The sequence below is a fragment of the Chamaea fasciata genome, unplaced genomic scaffold, assembly GCF_029207755.1.
Source record: "Chamaea fasciata isolate MVZ Bird 193981 ecotype frontalis unplaced genomic scaffold, bChaFas1.0.hap1 SCAF_2, whole genome shotgun sequence".
Lineage (NCBI taxonomy): Eukaryota > Metazoa > Chordata > Aves > Passeriformes > Sylviidae > Chamaea > Chamaea fasciata.
The window spans coordinates 51,672,413-51,693,220 of record NW_027094087.1 but is presented as its reverse complement, the minus strand read 5'-3'; the positions used below and the strand labels follow the sequence as shown (position 1 = coordinate 51,693,220).

At 40.5% G+C, this 20,808-nt stretch overlaps 1 protein-coding gene across 3 annotated transcripts in view; it reads right to left on the bottom strand.

The window, feature by feature from the left end:
* COG6 (component of oligomeric golgi complex 6) overlaps positions 1 to 6,138 on the bottom strand; it is a 55,570-nt gene extending 49,432 nt beyond the window's left edge. The window contains exons 1-4 of one of the 3 annotated variants that reach the window (XM_066176077.1): positions 5,983 to 6,138; positions 5,282 to 5,425; positions 4,857 to 4,928; positions 1,427 to 1,485 (exon numbers count right to left, since the gene is read on the bottom strand). In XM_066176077.1, the coding sequence (XP_066032174.1) occupies positions 1,427 to 1,485; positions 4,857 to 4,928; positions 5,282 to 5,425; positions 5,983 to 6,108 (401 nt within the window). In that variant the 5' untranslated portion in view covers positions 6,109 to 6,138. Of the gene's footprint in view, positions 1 to 1,426; positions 1,486 to 4,856; positions 4,929 to 5,281; positions 5,426 to 5,526; positions 5,548 to 5,761; positions 5,833 to 5,982 lie in introns of those variants that run through there. The other 2 variants (XM_066176078.1, XM_066176079.1) reach the window with 2 other exon arrangements.
* Positions 6,139 to 20,808: the final 14,670 nt, after the last annotated feature.

Here is a 20,808-nt window from a genome sequence, read left to right as displayed (position 1 = left end):
TTATGTATCTACCATGACTATCAGACTGTAAAAGTCACAAGTCCATTTTGGCTTCTGCTCATGGGTAGTTGATGGTATACTTAAAAAATAAACTTCCAAACTTTTTCCTGTATGTGCACTCCAAGGTAACCCAAATCCTAACAAGGACAGACTACTTCCTAAACATTTTTCCTCTTCACACAAGGGGGATGTTCTGTCTTTTAAAGGAATTAGCAGAAAGTTTTTTAAGTAAACTATAGTGCAAGTAAGGTCTGTATTGAGGAGGTACTGACGTGCAGGCTGCATAATCTCCTTTAACGGAATTTAAGGCAAATTAGACATACACCACTTGGGACTACTCTTGGTATGTCCCATTCTTCAGAACAAGGAATCAAAGCAGCTTTCAGATTCTTGAGACTACAAAATATACGACCACTTCTCTGTCCTACTACTTCACATGCTCATATTCAAAATGATTTATTTTCTAAGACTTCTGCTCACTTACTTAAAGTGTCTTTACCAAATCCTTCACTTTATATGAACCAGCATTTCATTTTATGCAGTTATTCTACATCCAGTGTTTAAAAATATGTACAGATTAGACTCCAACTTCATATTCAGACATAATCCATTTCCTACTGAAGCTTGTATCATAAACCTACTGATTTTGAAAGCTCACTGAGAGCTGTCCAAAACCATAATTTCTGCTAGAAACTTACTACTGCAAAATAATTATTTTTAACCTCCAGTGAACTGTATATAATTTTCTGAAGAAAGCTCATAAAGCAAGAAGATTCATTCTCCTACACTGAGAAAACCTGAAGCTATAAAACCATACATCCCAGACATAAAAACAATAAAGACTGCTTGAATCTGTCATTGGCTATTATCCCCTTCTCAGGAACAGAAATACTGATAAGAGAAAAACACAAATCTTTTCTTCCACAGGAGGCTGGAGAACCAATGGAAAAAGTGGTCTGCGCTAGGCTCATTAAACAGCACTCCTGTATTTTACAGCCAGCTTTAAATACGGCAGAGTAGGTTAGAATTCAACTTTGCATTCCCTCACACAGTCCCTGAAAAAGAGGGAGATTTCCACTGGATAAGGAGCGTTAATAACAAGAAGCATGTCAAACTGATAAGAAATTGAGTTGGTCCATATCTGTTATGACACAATATAAATTACATTATCAACAGACTTTAGGCAAAGCACATCCATATTTAGCATGTGCTACCACTGCAATTGATTGCTTTCCCTAAGAAGACAATTTTTATTGAACCAAACACTAACATACATTCTTACCATTTTGGATGATTTGGGAATAAGCTAAGAGTGCAATTGAGCTAAAAACACATACAGGATTTCAAAAAACACCAAAGTCATAAATAAAAGTATCAGTCACATCTAAAAGAATATTCTATCAAATCAATAAGGTGGTATACATACTTTTCTGCCTGGAGTTTTGTGGTTTTTACAATCAAGTCCTGGGTTTGCTCCTTTGCTGCCTAGAAGACAATTAGAATTGTTAAGCATGTGAAAAAGACAAACATATCAACTATATTAAACAATCTCTAAAATAGGTAATACTTTTGAAGCTTTCTGAGTATAAGCAATTTAAAGAGCATACTCTTTGAAGCAAAAGGCCTTCTTGAAACAAGTATTCACTAACTCTCCCTACGTCCAGGCATTAAAAAAATAAAAATAATTTATCCTTATCCATATATACTTTCATGTTTATATACATTTATATTCACACAGTTTATTTTTATTAATATTTAATAGAGAAACACTATAAATATTAGAAATAGTTATGATTATTTTGTTTGCCCATCAACTGTAAATCCTTTGCTGTCACAAAATAAAAAAATGAAACAAATTCCTTGGGATGCTAAACTGCTCAGTACCAGTGTCCACCCAGACTTTTTAGAAAAGATGATGAACACAGCTCTGCAAGTCTAGCAAGCCTAGTCTAAGCAAGCCTAGCTCTACAGACCAACAGCTTACAAAGCTGCATGGACCAAGGACAATTATTAGGAAAAATTTCTTTACTGAAAGGGTGGTCAGGCATTGGAACAGGCTGCCCAGGAAGTGGTTGAGTCACCATCCCTGGAGGTATTTAAAAGATGTCCAGGTGCAGCACTGAGGGACATGGGATAGCGGTGGAACTTGACAGTGCTGTGCTGGACTCGATGATCTCAGAAGTCTTTCCCAATCTAAATGATTCTACCATTCTAAGAGAAATCCACTCAGGAAGCGCATCACAGCCCTAAATATTGAGTGATGGCAGGGCAAGATAATCCGTGCAGAAAAAATTCTGCATCAGACAGCAACTACATAACTGGAAGGATTGCTGCAACTGAAGTTAAAGAGTTCTGAAACTTACTGCTCTGTGAAAAGCTAAAAGACGTCTGGAATTTTTGGCTTCACATTGGATGCCACCAGTGATCCCTTTAGCAGAAAAACTGAGATAAGTAAACAAAAAAAAATCCTAAAATCAAAATTCATTCACTACAGAATAATACTGCAAATGAAGAGGTGGAAATGGCAATAAAGATATTCTGTGTGAATAATTTCAATACCATATTACAGCCACATTACAGCTTGCCAAATTGAAGATGCCAGTCTTGAGACCCCTGAGAGGCTTAACAAAAGTATTTATACACACTGATCCGTTTCAGCCTATTTGCCACTACATTAGTCACAAGAGAAAAGCAGTCAAGGTACAGGAATGCTTTGAGAGGTGAAAGTAGGACTGTAACAATTCATCCAACTTAATTGCAAATTTTAATAAACAAAAAAGAAGAAATTTGCTTCCTTTCCAGTGCTTTCTGAGCAGAAGTACTGATTACCATGAACAATGCTAACAGCAGGACAGCAGAAAAGAAGGAAAAGCATTCTTTCTGAATCTAGCTAGATATACGAGGAAGCCAGTATTTACATATGTGCATTCAAATGTATGCCAAATGTTGTCATATTTTACGTCTGAAATATAAGAGCTTACAACTAACCACACAAGGCAACTGTTAGAAATGAGCCAGACATGCTAGAAAAATCAGAAAGTTGGTATTTGATGTTTCTTGTATATCCAAAACAGGAATATTTTTCTCTTCCTCTCCACCTCAGGTTATTAGTTAACAATTTCATTGTACTTCAACCCCACTGAATTCCATTTCAACACTTGCTCCTTCTCTCCCTTTCAGCCACTGCATTTATCAAGTCACTGTCCTAAAATCAGACGTGACAATATATGGTTATTTGGATCAGATGGTATTATAAACTTACAAAATAACAAAGCTAAAAAGCTTTTTGGCTTATCCAAATATATTCCCTTTCATGTCCTGCATTTGTTCTGCTTTCTCAATATACTGTTCTCTTTGCACACTTTTCTGCATTATATGCCCCAAATCCTCCTCTTTGTATCTTCTATTTGCTCTGCTTAGCTCACTTCTGTCTTCTTATTCAGCTTGAGCACATGCTTGCAAGTCTTCCTGTCCTCTTACAGATAAAGGACCAGAGTGTTTCACAACTGAGTGCTGGTTCATGAGCTTATTAACTTTACATTCATACAAAGAAAATACAGATTGAATCAAGACAAGTTATGAGTTCTACAGGGCTCTAGAGGAAACCTCCTGTGGGGCACGGAACAAAACTACCTACTGACTTTAACAAAAAAAGAAATCTCTGCAGGGTGGCTCTACTCTGGGAAAAGAAAAAAAAATCACAGAGGATAGTTACACTTCATGATCTAAAGACAGAAAAGAGCAAAAATCTGCATGGACACTTGACTCATTTCCACATCTAAGAGCTTAGTCTAACAGTTCCTGAACTGCACTAGGGAATATATCCACATTAACAACGTTCAAAGAGATCTGAGACCTCTGAGGCACATTATCCAGTTCCTTCTAAAACTGAAAATTAAGTACTGCAGTTTGGCTACACTGTACTCTCACATTTTTTGGTACAAGTTCCTCAAACTACAAGCATTTGTACAATGACTGTGAAAAACCTATTTATTCAAATAGGAGGACATCTAATATCCACAGACACACATATGCAGCGGAAAACAACTGATTTCACAGGATTTTTTGGTGAAGGATTCTTACTCACATACTATAATTTACGTGCTGTATTGGGAAAAAGTTTGGTTTGGCAAAACGTCACCTACACTTCAGCATCCATAAGCTGTTTATACTCATCACTGCACTGAATTTTGAACTTGTACCCTAAAACCAAGGCAGATTTAGCAATGCACCACAAACACAAATTTCCTACACTCCCCAGCCCCGACAGGAATATTACAGATTCAGGATTAAGGTGAAACAGAATTGATTTTGTTGCACATCGGCATTCTGAGACAATGTTAAGAAACAAAACCAATAAACTGAAGATGCACTCCAGATTTGTCTCCCTCTTTGAATTATCAAATACTTTCCTATGAATATACTTGAGGTATTTATATGAACACAACTCAACAGACACAGTCAGTGCAAAAGCCTTTCCTAAATGGAAATACAGAAATTAACCCTTAAATCTCACACACATCCATTATAATAAAATATCTTCTCTCCACTCATAAGTAATGAATACTTGTACACATGGATAGCACATTGCTATTCTCAAAATAAGTACATGGCTGCATTTTGAACTGTAATTTGGAAGAAATGAAAATTACTTCCTTGACACATTTTCTAAACAAGCAAAAAGAAGCACATTAATATCCTAAAGTAACCTAATATTCATACCATGGAAACATCTTGGTGTTGCTGTTAACCCTCAAAAAATAACTCTTTGTCCTTTTAAAAGCATCTCTTTGTCCTTTTAAAACAACATATTCACACCTCAAAAGGAAAAACATTCAAAGCACTTTATATATTACCTTCAAACGACTAGACATGTCTTCACAGCAGCTGCTCATTGCTTGCACATCTTCATTTATACTCTCAAGTTCCTAAATAAATTCAAATAACAGTAACTGTTTTTAATCAGAGATGCCGTGTCCAGACCCAGCTCCCCACTGCAATTAGATGCCCCAGTTACAAGGAACACTGCTGCTCTGGGCTCCCTGTTAGTGCAGAGTAATGCACCACGAAATATCAACATTCACTCAGGACTTGGATCTGCTTGTAACACCCAATGCAACACATTCCACAAATGAAACAATTTTAACAACGACAAAAGAAACTGTAAAACTGTACCTGTCCTGGAAAGTTAAAATCTCTCTTAATCCTTTCTTCCTTTTTTAAACTTCAAATCACATAGCGTACTCTCGCGTAACAGCTAGCCGTGCTGCAAAAACATTACCTCTTTGACTTGCTTGAATATGTGCACAAACTCCTCATTTATGGCCAGGCTTCGTCGCTCGATGTCCCCACGCAGGTTCCTTCGGGTGCGCAAACTGTTCTCCACAAAAAAGGTCGAGAGAGCCTTGAGTGCTTCCAGCATTTCCTAGAATATAAAGAAGGACCTTCAGCTCGGATACAGCTACAAAGAAGCAGGTTAAACAGTCTGTACCCCAAGTTCACGGTCTTATTAAAAATAAAGCAAACCTAATAAATAGTTTTAGAAGAAAAGCTGCCTTAATACACTCCACATCAGTTGGCAAACAACTAGAATAATTGCTGAGCCTTTCTTCTTCTCCTGTAACAGAAAACTTTGTCTACAATTTTACAGCAGCTTTAACCAATAAGACTACTTTCTGTAAATGAATGACCTATCCACAACAAGAAAATAGTTCAATTACAAAAAGCTTGAGAAGCGCCCTCCGAGGCAAGTAATACAAACCTCCCTACGATCTGAAGGGATAAAATAGGAGCGTGGCATGTTGCCGGAGAAGCGAAAACTAATTTTATTTATAATTAATGCCGCAAAGGGCCGCCCGCAGCTCCGCAGCGGAACTGAGGGTACGGCAGGACTCGCCTCCCCGCCGCGAAGCCTGTCGGGGCCCGCGGCCCCTGACGGCTCATCCGGCCCCCACCCCGTCCCTCCGCCGCCGCCCGACCCACCTTGTCATTGTCCAGGCGCGTCTCCAGGATCTTGTTGAGCTTGCGGGACAGCGGGTTGGTGCCGGGGGCAGGCGGGAGCCCCGAGGCGGGGGCGGCGGGCGGCGGCGGCGCGGCGGTGTCGGCCATAGCTGCGGCCTGCCCCGGCCACAGCGGCGCCACACGGGGCGGCTCCGGCGGGAACGCGCCCCGAGCATTTGGTTCCGGCCGAACGCCGGCCGGCTGTAGAGCCAGGCCTCACCTGGTGCAAGGCGGCGCTCGGCGTTTTTCTGTTTCTTTCTTTCTTTGTTTTTATTGATAAAGTATAAAACACATAAAAATTTAAATATTAATTAAAAATATTTTAGTCCTTAAATAAAGGATTTTGAGTCGATCACAGAGGGCTGACTTAATGAGGCCAGATAGTTGTATTTATTTCACAAAACAAATGCTTTAATTATGAGCACAGCTAGAAAGGAAAAAATAAATGAGGTCTCTGTTCTGTAAGCTAACAGCAGTGCCTGTAATATGCGTCAAAATGAGGAGGCTGCCTTGTTTCTGCTGTGCATTTACTGACACAGAGGTTAACACCCAAGGTCTCCTCACAGCTCCAGAGCACAAAATCACGGAGTTAATTAAGTCGAAAAAGCCCTCTGAGATCATCAAGTCCAACCTATGACCCAACATCCCCATGTCAACCAGACCACGGCACCAAGTGCCATGTCCAGTCTTCCATTAAACACCTCCAGGGACGGTGACTCCACCACCTCCCTGGGCAGCCCAGTTCCAATGCCCATTGACCCTCTCTGTGAAGAAATTCCTCCTCACATCCAACCTAAACTTCCCCTGGTGCAGCTTAAGACTGTGACCTCTCGTTTTGTCACTTGTCCCATCTGAAATGCTGAGGTGCAGCAGAGGGATTTCTGTGGGCTTTTCCAAAGGACAAGAGGCAGGTACACAGATAAAGGTAAGTTGCCATAAAAAGAAGATGTCTGTGCACAGCTATTATGTAAGAAGACACAGGTTCCCCCACGGTATTAGCTGTGAAAACAACATGACCTTTCCATTTGTTGATGGTGTATGGCCAAAACCCAAAGATTCCAGCAGTAACTTAACTCTTCGAGAGTTTGGAGATTTGACATTGCTCTTCTCAAGACCCTTCCTGAAAATAACTGCAAGCAAGTCAAGTAGACATTGCCTTTATGCCCAAGGTGGAGCACTGAGCTTCTGAATGGGTTTATTCATTAATAATTTGTTCTTTTCATTAAAGTCATTTACCTCAAGGAAAAACTGTATGACCAGAGCCCTTCAAATCTTGGAGACAGTGATAGGATATTTTTCTATTTAATTTTTGTTTGTTTGTTTCCTTCTTCACATGGATCCTCTACATAAAAGGCCAGCTTTTCTGAACAGTCTGTGTAGTGCCTTGTTTCTACTCTTGGCTAGTCAGCAAGAAGGTTTTAAGCATTTGCAGACGCCTTATTTTCCTTAGTTTCTGTTTCTCATCCACCCTATTACACTGCTGTTATCTCCTTTCTAGATGTCCTTTATTTCTGACTAAGCTTCAGGAGCCAGGATCTCCCTTCTCCATGTCAGAAGAGATAAAACAGCCTGCAGTCATCACAGGTGTAAGCAATTAATATTTAAGCATGTCAAGAAAATCCTATTATTAGTAAGATCCCCTCCCACCTATAAGCTGAATGTTGTTAGTTGTTTGAACAACGCTTCAAATGTTGTTAACCTGATGGATGAGTTGACAGAGTGAAGGCACACCTTGAAGTCAGAAAGGCTCCAGCATCTGAAACACAAGTGTCAGATAAGTCACGACCCATTGCCAAGTCTTGTCCAACAAGTTCTACCACAAACATACAAGGAGCCAGAAAGAATTCTCTCTATTAGTTGGTACATGCATTTTCTTTTGAAGCAACCAGTTCTGTTTTCAGATGCTTCTTAATGGGTGTGCGTTTCTTCAAGAACGTGTTTTGTGAGCCAGAATGCTTCTAGCTAATGTAAAACATCGGGCTGACAGGAACCGCTGGAGTTTTGAAACGGCATGTATTTATCTATGCTGCATTCTTTTGAAAAAATGAGAAAAAATAATCAAGGGAGCACTTTTTTACCTAGTCTAAAAGGTGTTTGTAGGAGGACACCAGTCCTTATATCTTGTTCATCTGTTAGGAATATTAGATGGAGCTATAAAAAGAAATCCTCTCTTCTTCTGATACAAAAAATATTTGCAGGGTAGATTTTTCCTCAGAACAGATTTTTTTTTTTTTTTTAACAAAAATGCAAATGTTACTGCAATGAAGCCACCATCTAGAACTCAGCTGGTGTCCACGGCTTGTATGCACCACAAAGGTGGGTTTGGCATGACATTCTTACCAGTCTGCTTGCCCACCAGCAAACATCCTGTTAAATCAATTGGATGTACACTGTGGAATAAAATGCTTGGGATTTTGTGATCTGTAGCTGCCAGAAGGTACTTTCATTTCAGTTATCAGTTTCTGTGTGTCAATGGTAGACAGTTTGTGTAGTGTGTGTAATTTACTCCACTGCAAGTTCCCTTACCAATCTTGACACAGCAGCAGAACTACAGGTGTCAGTAAAGAAATGTCTGGCATGGGGTGTTTTCTCTTAATTTTCTTATCTTAGTTCCTTACTAGGGTGGTTTCTGGTTTTGTGGGCTTCCCCTCTCAGATAGCAAAACTGTTTGACAATGGTAACCGCTATGCAGCTGGTGAAAGTGTTCACCAACCACTGTTTGGTGCAGACGGGAGCACGGTTCAGCCTGCAGAACAAGGTGTGGTCAGGAATGTCACCTGCTGTCTACATAGCCAAAGCTAATAAGTGCCACTGTACTTTCAAATGCTTGGGAGTACATGCACTTTCTGAAGACAAAGACAAAAAAATGTTTGTAGTATTATCTGAATTTGTTCCACAAAAGTCTAAGTAGTAATAAAACGTCAGTGGATGAATAGGTTGACTGGGGTCAAAGACATGGCTGGATGTATTTCCCTACCCTGTGGCAAAAGAGGAGCAACAAAGCAGGACATAAAGAAAATATTTTCTTAAACACAAAGAAGAAGGAATAGCCCTTGTTATGGGTGTTGTCATAGGCAAATGAGAGTGAGAAAGGAAGATTTCTGTGATAAAGGAAAAAGAAAACATATGAATACATTAAAAGGAGGGAGGGAGGGAGGGAGGAAGGGAGGGAGGGAGGGAGGGAGGGAAGGAAGGAAGGAAAGAAGGAAGGAAGGAAGGAAGGAAGGACTAATGCAGAGCTTGCCTCAATATGATGCACAGAGTACATAGGAATGGGAAGCATTATGAAGTCAGAGATGTGAAAGGTCATATAAGAAATGCCCATATTTAGTTGTATTTTTCTTACAGTAAAATAGATAAAAAGAATTTGACCATGCTATTTTGCATGCATTTTATAGGTGCTGTAGTGAAGAAGAGTATCTGAAGGAAGCTGAGAATGGTATATTGCTGCTCTACTATGCTATTCCTGTGAAAATGTTTACAGCCCTTTATGCTGACGTCTCTATAGACGATCAAGTGAGTGGAACTTGGCTCTGCCAGGCTCTCCACTGCACACAGCATACCCCCCAAAAAATCCACCAGTGCCTTACAGTCTTCACTAGTTCTCTGCCTCAAAATTATTCCTTGTCTTTCTTCAGTATTTTGATGACTTTTTGTGCTAAGGGTGGACTACAAAATCCAACCGATAGGCAGGAGCACAGGAAAATGTTCTGTGTCTTTAAGTCAAATAGAGCTGGATTTTTTAATGATTTATTTTCTTAGAGGTTAATATTAAAGCATCTTTTCACAAGACCAAATCAATTCATTTCCAGAGCTAACAACTTTTTTAAAAACTCAGACAATGTTGACATCATCTGGAAATTGGAAATATTAATGATTTGGCCAAAGGTCACCCTGACAGCAACATGTAATCATGCAGTGAAACCTGTCTGTGTCCCTTGAAGGTCCAGGAGAATGTACAGTTCTGAAGTTCTGGGTTAGCTCATGCTATCTCACTTGAGGATTTATTGTCGTGCCTCATAGTCAGCAGTAGTGGCTTTAATATATGTGATGCTGAATCAGCCACCTGGCTGAGGAGTTACAAAACTTCAGTTTGTTATAACTCACTGAAAAGATAACACTAGCAGTACAGGGTGCACTTTAATACATACCAAAGCCATGAAATCTTCCTGTTCATCTCCTGCTAAAAAAACCCAACCACTTATTTCAAGGCAAGTACTGTATCAGCAAAACTAATAGGTTTTAGTCTAAATTTATTAGATTCTAGAACACTACAGAATAAAGTACTTTTCTAAGGAAGTGGTTGTCTAAACTATGTGGCCACATCCCTGGCAAGGTTAATTGCATTGGTCATGGCACTGCTACTCACTTCAGTGAGGGCCCAAATTTCACCAAAGAAAAAACCGGAAACACATGGTTTGGATCATGGGAGCTATGACAGCAAATATCAGCCTGTGGCTGACGAACTGCATCACCTTAGTGACACCACGTCTCTGTAGCTGAAGTATAAAGCTTATCTTCCTTTGCATATGCTCACTAGCATGCAGGTCAGATCTCTAATATAGACAATTACTCTTACCATTATAATAATAATAACAAGATAGCAACAAAGAGGAATATTTTTGGAAAAAAAAAAAATAGAAGCAGGACACATAACTCATGATAATCATGTATGCCAGACCTGCTGACCTATCTCTTCAAGCAATGACTGTCCATGTCCTGCTGGCAAAAAGTCTCTGGAATGTGTTCTGTTTTATAGGTGAAATAAAAATAACGCAAACAACTGAACAGAAATTACAGCTATTCACCATCAGACAAAGAAACAGTACCCTTCATTATGTCCTGATCTCAGCTGAAGTCAATATCTAGCAAAGAAAATCTACAGAACGATATCTAAATTATCCTGGGCAGTGCCCTCAGATCAGATGATCAATGAAAGGCCCTCTATGAGATCATGATGTGGATCATCACAAGCCAAAGGTAGATCTAATAAATTGCAAGAATGACAGCATTAGAAAAATACCTTTTGAGTCAGTACATCAGCAACACAAGTTTTAACAAGGACCGTAACTGCTGCAAACTTTGGTTCCAACTACTGTATTTTAATCCAGTCCTGTGGGTCAAACGTCCATGTCTTACGGATCTCTGTGAAGTCTCTTAGTTATCTCCTTCTTTGACTTTTCTGGTATGTTTCTTGTGAACAGGCTCTTCTTGTGATCCCTTAGTGGAAACTCAGGCATTGCCTTAAGTCCCCCCAGCTAGTGATCAACTGTGGCTATTCTTCACTGAAGCATTTTTGTCATTCCCAGAAATCAACCACTATGGTCACTTTGTTTTTACAGTTCAAGTTACTGAAGATGTGTGATAGATGTAGCATATGTTTCTGTCATTCAGGATTCATACAGCACGCCAAGATAGTATAACTCCACTTGGTGGGACAAGAGATGCATAAATGTAGAATGAAGTGCATTTTTGCAGCCTTCCCTTCCCCCCTCCCCCTCCCCTTTTTTATTACATTGGCTGGCTGGTCTGTGTTTTGAAGCCCATTTGAATTTCCCAAAGCTCCTTTTGAACTAGTATTACACAGCTTCTGCCCTCTCGCCCTTTTTATGTCTACACACACACATATTTCTGCCACGCAGGATAGTATGACAGGCTTCTCTCAGCTCCAGGCAATTTCTTTACCATAGTCAATATCCAAAGTACAGTCCTTAATGTTAGTAACTGCTCTGCTGAATCTGATAGCTGTTGATTGGGATGTAGTTGCATAAGATGATAGAATTCTCACCTTGCTAGCCCAGCACATCCTGCACAGATGTTTGTAGTGGCACAGAACAGACAAGATTATATGGTCAGGGACATCTGGCATGTAGAAACTCCCTTTTAAATGGCAGCTAGCAATTTTGTCAGGCAAAAGTGTACCTGGAGCCGTAAGAGCACAAGGAGCTCTGGAGGGAAAAAACAGTAGTAGGGCATGAGGCAAAAATTGAGGCAAAAGAATGAGGCAAAAACAGCTTCCCACAAAAGCCATTGTCTTGTGAAAGAGCACTTTAGGGATGCTGCTAGTAAAAGTTGCAAAAAGCATGTTGATGATCATGGCAATTTTCATAGCAGTAATAAAACATCAACCTAATTTTACAGGTATAGGTGTCATAAATAGCTTTTCCTAATGCTCATAACAATTCTGTTTGGGTGAATTTAATGGAACTTTATTGCTACTTCAGGAGAAATAAGTTTCCAAAATGCCAGAAGTCGCACTCTGAGACATCTGTTAGGAGCGTGGCCAAACAGCTTCTCAGCAACTCCAGTGTGGAGCTACCTGGTATATTTGGATTTGATTCTTTCTGTAAAGTCGACTCGGAAGTGTCATCTGGGCTTGCCTCAACCATTCATCTTTGTGTGTCAGCTCACACAGCCATTCCAAAGCCCTGGCAACATGCCATCACCCTCAGAGATGCTGGAGAGCTGCTGTGGATAAAAATACCTTATTACTTAATGGCTGACACTGGTTGCAGTCACTGTAGTTGACTGCAACTTGCACACAATTTCTATGCAAAGATCTGCTCACATCCAGATGAAATACATTTAAACCTTCAGTTTCTTGCTAAAATTACCTGGCATACCTTTCTGGTGGTAATTTTTTCCTTCATGGCATTGTTACAGAACTAGCATCCCCATGACTGATGCACTGGAAGCAAATAATTGTGTCCCCAAGGGCAGGCAAGTGTTGTTTCTAAACTTCGATATATGTGGCTCATATTTATCCATTTGCAATCTGAAAGAGTGGGGATGGAGTGAGTCTCTGCCAAAACCTGGCAGCCTGATAGTGACCTAGTGTGGCCTGGGATCACCAGTGGGCTGCAGGACATCAGGGGGGAGCATGGTGACGGGCTGGGTAGTACTGGTGTCACTCTGTGGTTACTCTGGAAGGAAAAAGCATTGTGTGTTTTCTGCTTAGATTACAGTTTTGACAAAGCAGGAGTTCTGTGTTGCCATCTACTGCAGCTGACTAGGTTGGTGAGGCTGGGTGTACAGAAAGGTGTCAACAGCTTTGAGAAGCACTCACATTCCCTGGCAGAAGCTCAAGGAGCATTTCCAGCAATGTCCAATTACAGTACTAATTACAAGAGATTATCAAGTTCCCCAGAATAGACCCCAAGCTTCCTTTTGCATGCAAACTAGCAACGACTTTCTTGTCCATGCAGGTAAAGCTCTCTTCAGAGTGTCATCAGTCTGAATATACATCACCCATCACTGTCAACTTTCTTTAAACAATGCCATCTTAAAATATTGTTGTGCATGCACAGCACATGCCAGTCAAAAAGCAAATGTCATGTTGAGTGAACTGCCAGTCTAGAGGTTTCAAAAGGATATTTTTACATTAATTTTGATGATTAGAGGCTCCTTTCTGCTTCTGTCCCATACATGTCCTTTTATGTGATAAGCTCTAGAGTACTAATAATATAGCCACAGTAATATCTCAAAGAAAAGCTTCAGGTGCTTTAAGCAGATTGCAGTGCTAACTGGCAAAATTAACATATTTGTGCCTCACTGAAGAAAGCTTATGACAAGAAATGCCCATGCTGGCCTGGAGCTAGACTTTGCTTTCACTGGTGAAAAAGTGGATTATTTTTGCTGTAGTGTAATTGCTGATCCATTGCTGCTATAGGGAGCTCTTAATATTAAGTGGCCTGAATCTATTCTTGCTCTCTTCAACTTGAATATCAGAACACTTGAAGACCCAATTAAGAACTTTTAGAGGGATACATCTCAACAATCTTCTAATATCTAAAAGTCAGAGGAAAAATCCATAACTAACTGACCTATCAGAGCACGGAAAGAATGACACTTTCAGAAGGCAATTCATCCTCAGATTCCTACCCAGTCCTCTCCTCTGACTGCATAGAAAACTCGTGTGCTGGACTGTTGAGTAGACAATTTTTTTTACCCCTATTTGTCAGACAATGACTTTTCACTTCTCTGCAAATAATTCTAAGAGTATGTCCCAGCTTCAGTACTGTGGAAATGAAATACTGTGTTTGAATCCTGGTGTAAACCCAGGTTCTCCTTATACACATGAGGAAAGGAGAAAAAAAAAAAAAAAAAAAAAAAAAAAATCTTATTTTCACAACAAAATGGTCTAGTTGATGCCTGTAAGCATGTGACATATCATGCAGATGTATATCATTTAGGATGACATATCATGGACTTGCCAGTTAAAAAGGTAGACCTGCCCAAGGGCTAGTTTAATTTTTGCACCTGAATCAGTAAAAATGTTTACATTTTCATTCATAAATCAATGCTGAAGTCTAGTTCATACCTGCTTCTTTTCCCTCTTCTCCTGTGCCTCTTCATTAATTTTGTCACCTTCTCTCCATCTTCTCATGCAAATCCCTCTCTCAGAAGTATGTGTTTCACTCTATCACAGACATGCCCACTTGGAATGAATTATTCACTTTCTCAGATACCAATATTTATCAAAATTTCTTTTAGTGTGATGGAATTTGGACACAATTTCTATTATCAGTAGTAGAGATATGCCAGCATACTATCACAGGGATACTGGCTTATGTCTGATTCATTAATTCATAGTTGTTTTACAAGACACTTGAGTGTGAGCAGGAATACATATGTTGAGCTCCGTTCTCCAAAGTGTCAGGCACTGTATTGAAGATATACCTAAGTTCTGGGTGACTCATGGACAGAATTTCTTGTTTTATGAGGTTGAGCCAAAGTTCCTTTATTTTTTTTCAGGCACTGAAGTTAACAGAAGCCCTCACGGATGGGTATTGCAGCATAAATTAACTTCCGTTGAAGAAACAAGATGGTTGCAAAGAAAGAAGAAAGTAAATTCTTACTGCATCAATAAGAGAGGAAGGATTCATTGCCTTTGAGAATTTGAAGGAAGAAGATAAGAATTAATTCCTTTTTTGTCACTGCCTCAGCCCCATTCTGCCTCATTTTTCTCCAAATGCCTAAGGACTCAAGCAATGGGCAGTTCTTTAATATGCAGAGCTAGCACAGAGTCCTCTCTACTCAAACATGAAAATGGCTTAGCAAATATCTAGTTTCTCTAAGGCCAGCTTATGGTGTATATCTGAGTAAAAATTTTTTTCCTTAAAAAAAAAATCCTTGTTTTAATGGGTAATTTCCCTTGAAAATGGTAAACTGCAAATTAAATGGCAAAAAGCAATTAATTATTGAAATTGTAATATCCTTGTAAAGGTTAAGAGGTAATATAAATGAAGTTCCTGTGAGCACATTAATGGAATTACTATCTTCCCCCTTATAAGTGGTAACTGTAACAACCTTGCTAATTAGCTTTTTCATCAGGAAAAAGAATATTGAAATATGTAATTATATTGCAAAAGCACAATCTATGAGTAGGTTATTTTGTTACAATATACTATTAAGAGAACACTCTAGATATTATATTGTAACAAAATACAATATCATATTGTATGTGTGCTGAATCTTCCCAGAGAGGGTTAAGAGGCCTTACCAGAACATATATGGGAGATGAGTGAATCCCCCATAAACCGAGAGGAGATGATTAGTGACCTGCTATGGCAATTAGACATGCTCTAGGCTATGAGCCCAGATGATCCACCCCAGAGTAGTGAGGGAGCTTGTGAAAAGAACTTGCCAAACCACTCTCGATCACCCGGCAGTCCTGGTTAACTGTAGAATTTCCAACTGACTGAAAATTAGCAAATATTACACCCATCTACAAGAAGGGTTGAATAGACGATCTGGGGAACTACAGGCCTGACCTTGGCACCAAGCAAGGTTATGGAAGAGATACGCTCTGTGCCATTGCATGGCCCATGCTGGACAACCAGGGGATCAAGCCCAGCCTACGTGGATTTGCAAAAGTCAGGTCCTGCTTACCAGCCTCATCTGCTATGTCTGTACCTCTACAGGTATTACAGAGATATGCATATAATCCATATGTGTTTAAAATAAATACACATATATCTAATAAATGCATACCCATGTAGGTATATGAGTGCTATATACATACTGGATTTACTAATGGTGAACCTTTTGGAGAGCTGTTAAATGAGCTTTGTTCTTCCCCCACTGAGAACATGTTCTGGACATTGATACACCTGAGAGCGAGCTCTGTTTGGGTTTCAACTGACAAGAGCTGGCATTACAATTCTTCTGTGAATGAATCTCTGTGAGATTTCAGGAGTTCCAGCTTCATGGAGTCCCTGAGTTCTGTATGACGCTCAGGGTGTGATGGAGAGCGGAGGAAATGAGCTTCCGCTTGGAAAATGAATTGGCCATTGTCCTCAAATAGAGGATTTTCAGCTTTCCTTTCTAAAACCCCCAGAAATCATTAGCCATATCCTTGGGAATGTGATCTAATAGAGTGACCTAGATGCAAGTGATTGCTGGAACTCACGGGGAGAGGCAGATCTGTTCCAGTTCTGTGGAAAAAGCCTGGGGGAGGAACAGGACGCTGCCTTGAGCCCCCTACTCAGATACACCCAGTTTAACCAAACCGTGCCGCTAAATGTCACCTTTGGGTTCTGCAAAGGCACCTTAGAAGCCTCAGGGCAGCGGCCCAGGGCAGTTAAAAATCCCAGAGGTTTTATGGAGAACAGAAGCACGCTCTGCTCTCTGCCCCCGCTTTTCACACACAACGCCCTTCCTCGTCTGCAGCCGCATCAAACGTTCCGGAGAGGCCAGGGCAGAACCCACCGAGCCCCGCGGGGCCGGGGGGTGCGAGGGCTCCCTGCCCCAGGCTCGGCCGTCCCGGCCGCCCCCAGCCCTGCTCCGGCCCCGCCGCCCACCGAGTGTCACTGTCGAGCAGCGCAGCGCCCGCAGCCCTGGGCACCGCATCGCCGGGGCACCCTGCGCGGAAACTGTGACCTGATGAAAGCTGATCCCCGACTGAGGCTTTAAAGTGAAAAGAAAAATCTTCTTGCGGTTGCACGTGTCGTTGAACAAAACCCGTGTCTCCAAACGCGCCCGCCGCTTAGTGCGAGAAAGCACCGCGGCAAGACCTGCTCTTTGTACGTTCCCTGCATTTTTCTTAAACAGCATCTGGGGAAGATAGACAGATGTCCCACTCGTAAGTGAGATGACACGATTAAATTATTTCTATTGGGTCTACATGCACAGAAAGCAGGCTGCCAGTAGATGAGCATTTCTTACTGGGAAATCCCTTGTTCATCATTCAGATGTTCCTTATTTTAAAAAGTCCAATTAAAAATAGTGAAAATTTAGGATAGAGACCAGACACATGTTTTTCCTGGGTTTATGCAGGGCTAAGACAATTCCCTGGTAAAGGAGGATGGGTCTGGGACCTGTAATCTCAGAGCTCAGTCACTTTGGCAATGTTTGCAAGGGCAGAACAGGCATTCCTCCCTCCAGCCCTGGGGCTGGTGCAGAAAAAACCTCCTTGGCCTCTCCCACAGCCACCGGGCCTGCCAACAACAGGACACAAAAGAGAAAATCAAAAGCTGTAGCTACTCTTTTAGAGCCTTGCAAAATGTAGACCACCAGGTGGCTTTTACTTAATAGACGATATGTAATAACTTAATAAAGATGAAACAACTTATGGAGGGTTTATGGCAAATAAGAAAAATTGTTTTTCTCTTTTGTTTTACATTGACATGTTATTTTTATGTACACCAGAGATTTAAAAAACTGATGTTAGCAACAACAGCATTGTGTCCACTAAGACAATTGTCCTTCAGAAATATGGCAAGATTTGTTCATAAATTGTTAGTAAGAGAATTCACAAAATTTACCACCATGAGAGCCACCAGAAAAATAAGTATTAATGATAGGATAGCACTGGAATAGAAATGGAGAGAGGATCTTTTGGTTAGAGCTAAGTTTATAGGCCAAGATTCAGGTCTGGATGTAACAGCTGAAAACCCCGTGTCTGGTTCCACTCACAGTAGAAAACATGCAATCTTTTTGACTTGAAAGGATGCCATATGGATGGACAGGATCTGGTCACTTGCATTTGTTTTCTTACACTCCTCTTAGAGATTTGCAGGGGTTAGGGTTCTCTTTTTCTGTCCATTTAGTTGATTTTTTTTCCGTAGCTGCTGCAAGACTGGACATAATTCCAGGAAATATGCTAATTATCAGGTTATTTCTCTAACAGTACTTGTCTGTTTGGTTTTTAATGACTGTATTTGAATGGTTGGGTTGACTTTCTGTTGTTCCCAGTACATAGTCTCAAGTCTATTGTTGTACATATACCTTCCTTTTTGATTTAAAATTGAGTACAGACACGACTTGAAGATCCAGTTTTGTGAGATGCTCAGAACCATGTTGATGTGATCACTTTCTTGCAAGCCACGCAACTGAAAACAGATGGTGGCCTGAAAGATAAAACTCTCTTGGTTCTTTTTCTGGTCAAAGACTAAAGGTATGACATGGAGGTTTGGTAGTGCCTTCATTTTCCTTGGGGTTCAGGAACATACATACGACATTTTATATGGTCTAACCGGTCATGCTGTAGTGAAAGAGTCTGTGGTCGAGCCTGTGATGTGTACATTAGCCAGGACTGATTTAGGTACAGTGACAGGATTTTCTGTCTTTATTCTGCTGTGCTGATTAGCTCCATCAAGTCTGTAGTGCCCCGGCTGTAACAGCAGCTTAGTCAATGGACTGAGGAGAAGCAAAATGGTAGAATCTATAAGCATATTTTTCCATCTCCCTGCTAGGGTAGTTTTCTGACAATGTATTCATGGGTGTTTGATTCAGTCTGACATCAGTGGTTGCAGCAGAGAGTAATCCGCGACTCAGGTTCCCTTGGCCAACTATGAAGATTTCTCACAAGTGGATTCTTGTAAAATTCAAAACACCAGGACCAGTTTTAAATTCAGCTGCTATTTCAGTATAAATGAGACCCTGGGGACCATGTGTTTTGTTATTGCTATATTCTGAGGAGGTGTCTGCTTTTGTGGTTGCAAGAAAGATCATGAATCTTAAAGCACAATGTAATATCTCCCCTTTTCTTTCAAACACGCTAGACTGGGATAAAAATATTTCAGTTAACTTTCAAGTAAAATACTTCCAAGCACAATGATCCTGAAAGGGGAATCAAATGTTGATACAGTTGAAGCGTGATGAGTTTTAAACATTAGGAAAAAATAAAATGAGAATTTGGATGTTACCTAATATACACAATGTGTTTAATTTGTTCCTAATCAAAACAAAACTCCTTGGACAGAAAATGGGTTGTGAAATAAAGCTTATTTCCATCCAAGTGACTAAGTCATGCAGCCAGCTTGTGGGGACATTCAGAGACAGTTGGCAAAATGAGATGCTTCAGGAGAGATGTAGAATTCAAACTACAGTTTCCATGAAGGAAAGCAGAATGGCAGCAGCTCAGGGAGTGAATGTACAGGCCATATAAGGCAAATAAATGAACTGCTATAGAGATGCCATTAGCAAAGCAAACACTGACTTGGGGACCTTGGCATATACCATGGAAGAGATAAATTGCATGAATAAATGCATGCTTGTTTGCTTCTCCCTAGGCTTCCAATGCCAATTTTAACTGAGAAACAGTTTCCATGTGTGAAACAGAAGTTTTTTCCACAGTCATTTTAATGCCAGGCAATTTCTACCCATGTCTGATCCCAACACATGCCTAATTTAGACATATTTATCACAGTTTCATTATAACCCAGGCCTTTGGCTAAGAAAAGAACGACAGACCTCAGTCTTTAAACAATTAAACAACTATTTAATAACAATACTCAATTCTTCTCTTTCTTTACACTGAGAGCAGAGTTCCAATGACACAACATTAACTTAGTATCTCTGTCATTTCAGGCATTGATGAAATGAATAGCAGGGGGTAAAACACCACACTGAGCCAAGTGAAGGCAGTAAACCAGGAGTGTGGACACTCTCCAAAAAGGCACAGCTCCTTTCAGAAGTGGAGACCTGAGAGCTTGTGCATGCTTGGGGGTGGAGGCACAGCACCAGGCAGAAAGGTGATTTGAGGGGAGGATGCTGGAATGGTATGCTGTGGAGCAGGCTCCAGCTCTCAGCTTTGGGAAAGTCATACCAGCTCCTTTTCTGTCAGACACCCCGTGGGCACATCCACTTTCATGTTTTGGTGTGGATCAAGGGCGTGCTTTTGAAGTGGATCTCCAGTTAATCCTCACTTACCATGTATTATTTTACCCAGCAGAGGTGAGTACACAGAGTGGGTTCAGATGGCAATATAGCAGAAGACAGGTGCCAGGAGTGTATCAGATGTCTCTAAGTTCTCCTGGGGCCTTCAGTTCACAGACCCAGCCTGGAGTGAAACTGAAGAAAAAGCTATTGAAAAGTGTGATCATCCTTTAGGCCCTCAACACCATGAGATCCAATGGCAGATTGATCCACATTACTTACTAATATAGATGTGTACTAGGTGGATGTAGCCTAGGGGTAGTCAGCTGTGGGTATGGCTGCTTTGGGGTTATGCCTTCATTGTCTTCCTTGTGGAGTATTTTATTGCATGTATTCTAGCATTCAGCCTGTATTTAACCCACTTCTTTAATTTTTTGAAGCACGCTTCCTTAAATACACTTGAAATGTTAGGGTGGAAAACTTGATCATGCTAGATACTTCCAATCCATTTCTTATCCCTTGAGAAAATATGCATTTTCAGTAATGTTCTGATTTTAAGACTTTGCATTATGGGGGCAAAAATGGAAGTCTAATTTTAAAAATACAAAAAAGCAGCTTTGTAATTTAATTCTGAAAATAGCTGCTGTTACTATTAAATGGTGTAAATGCAGACTGAGTGCAATAAACCTCACTTCCATTTAGCATTAG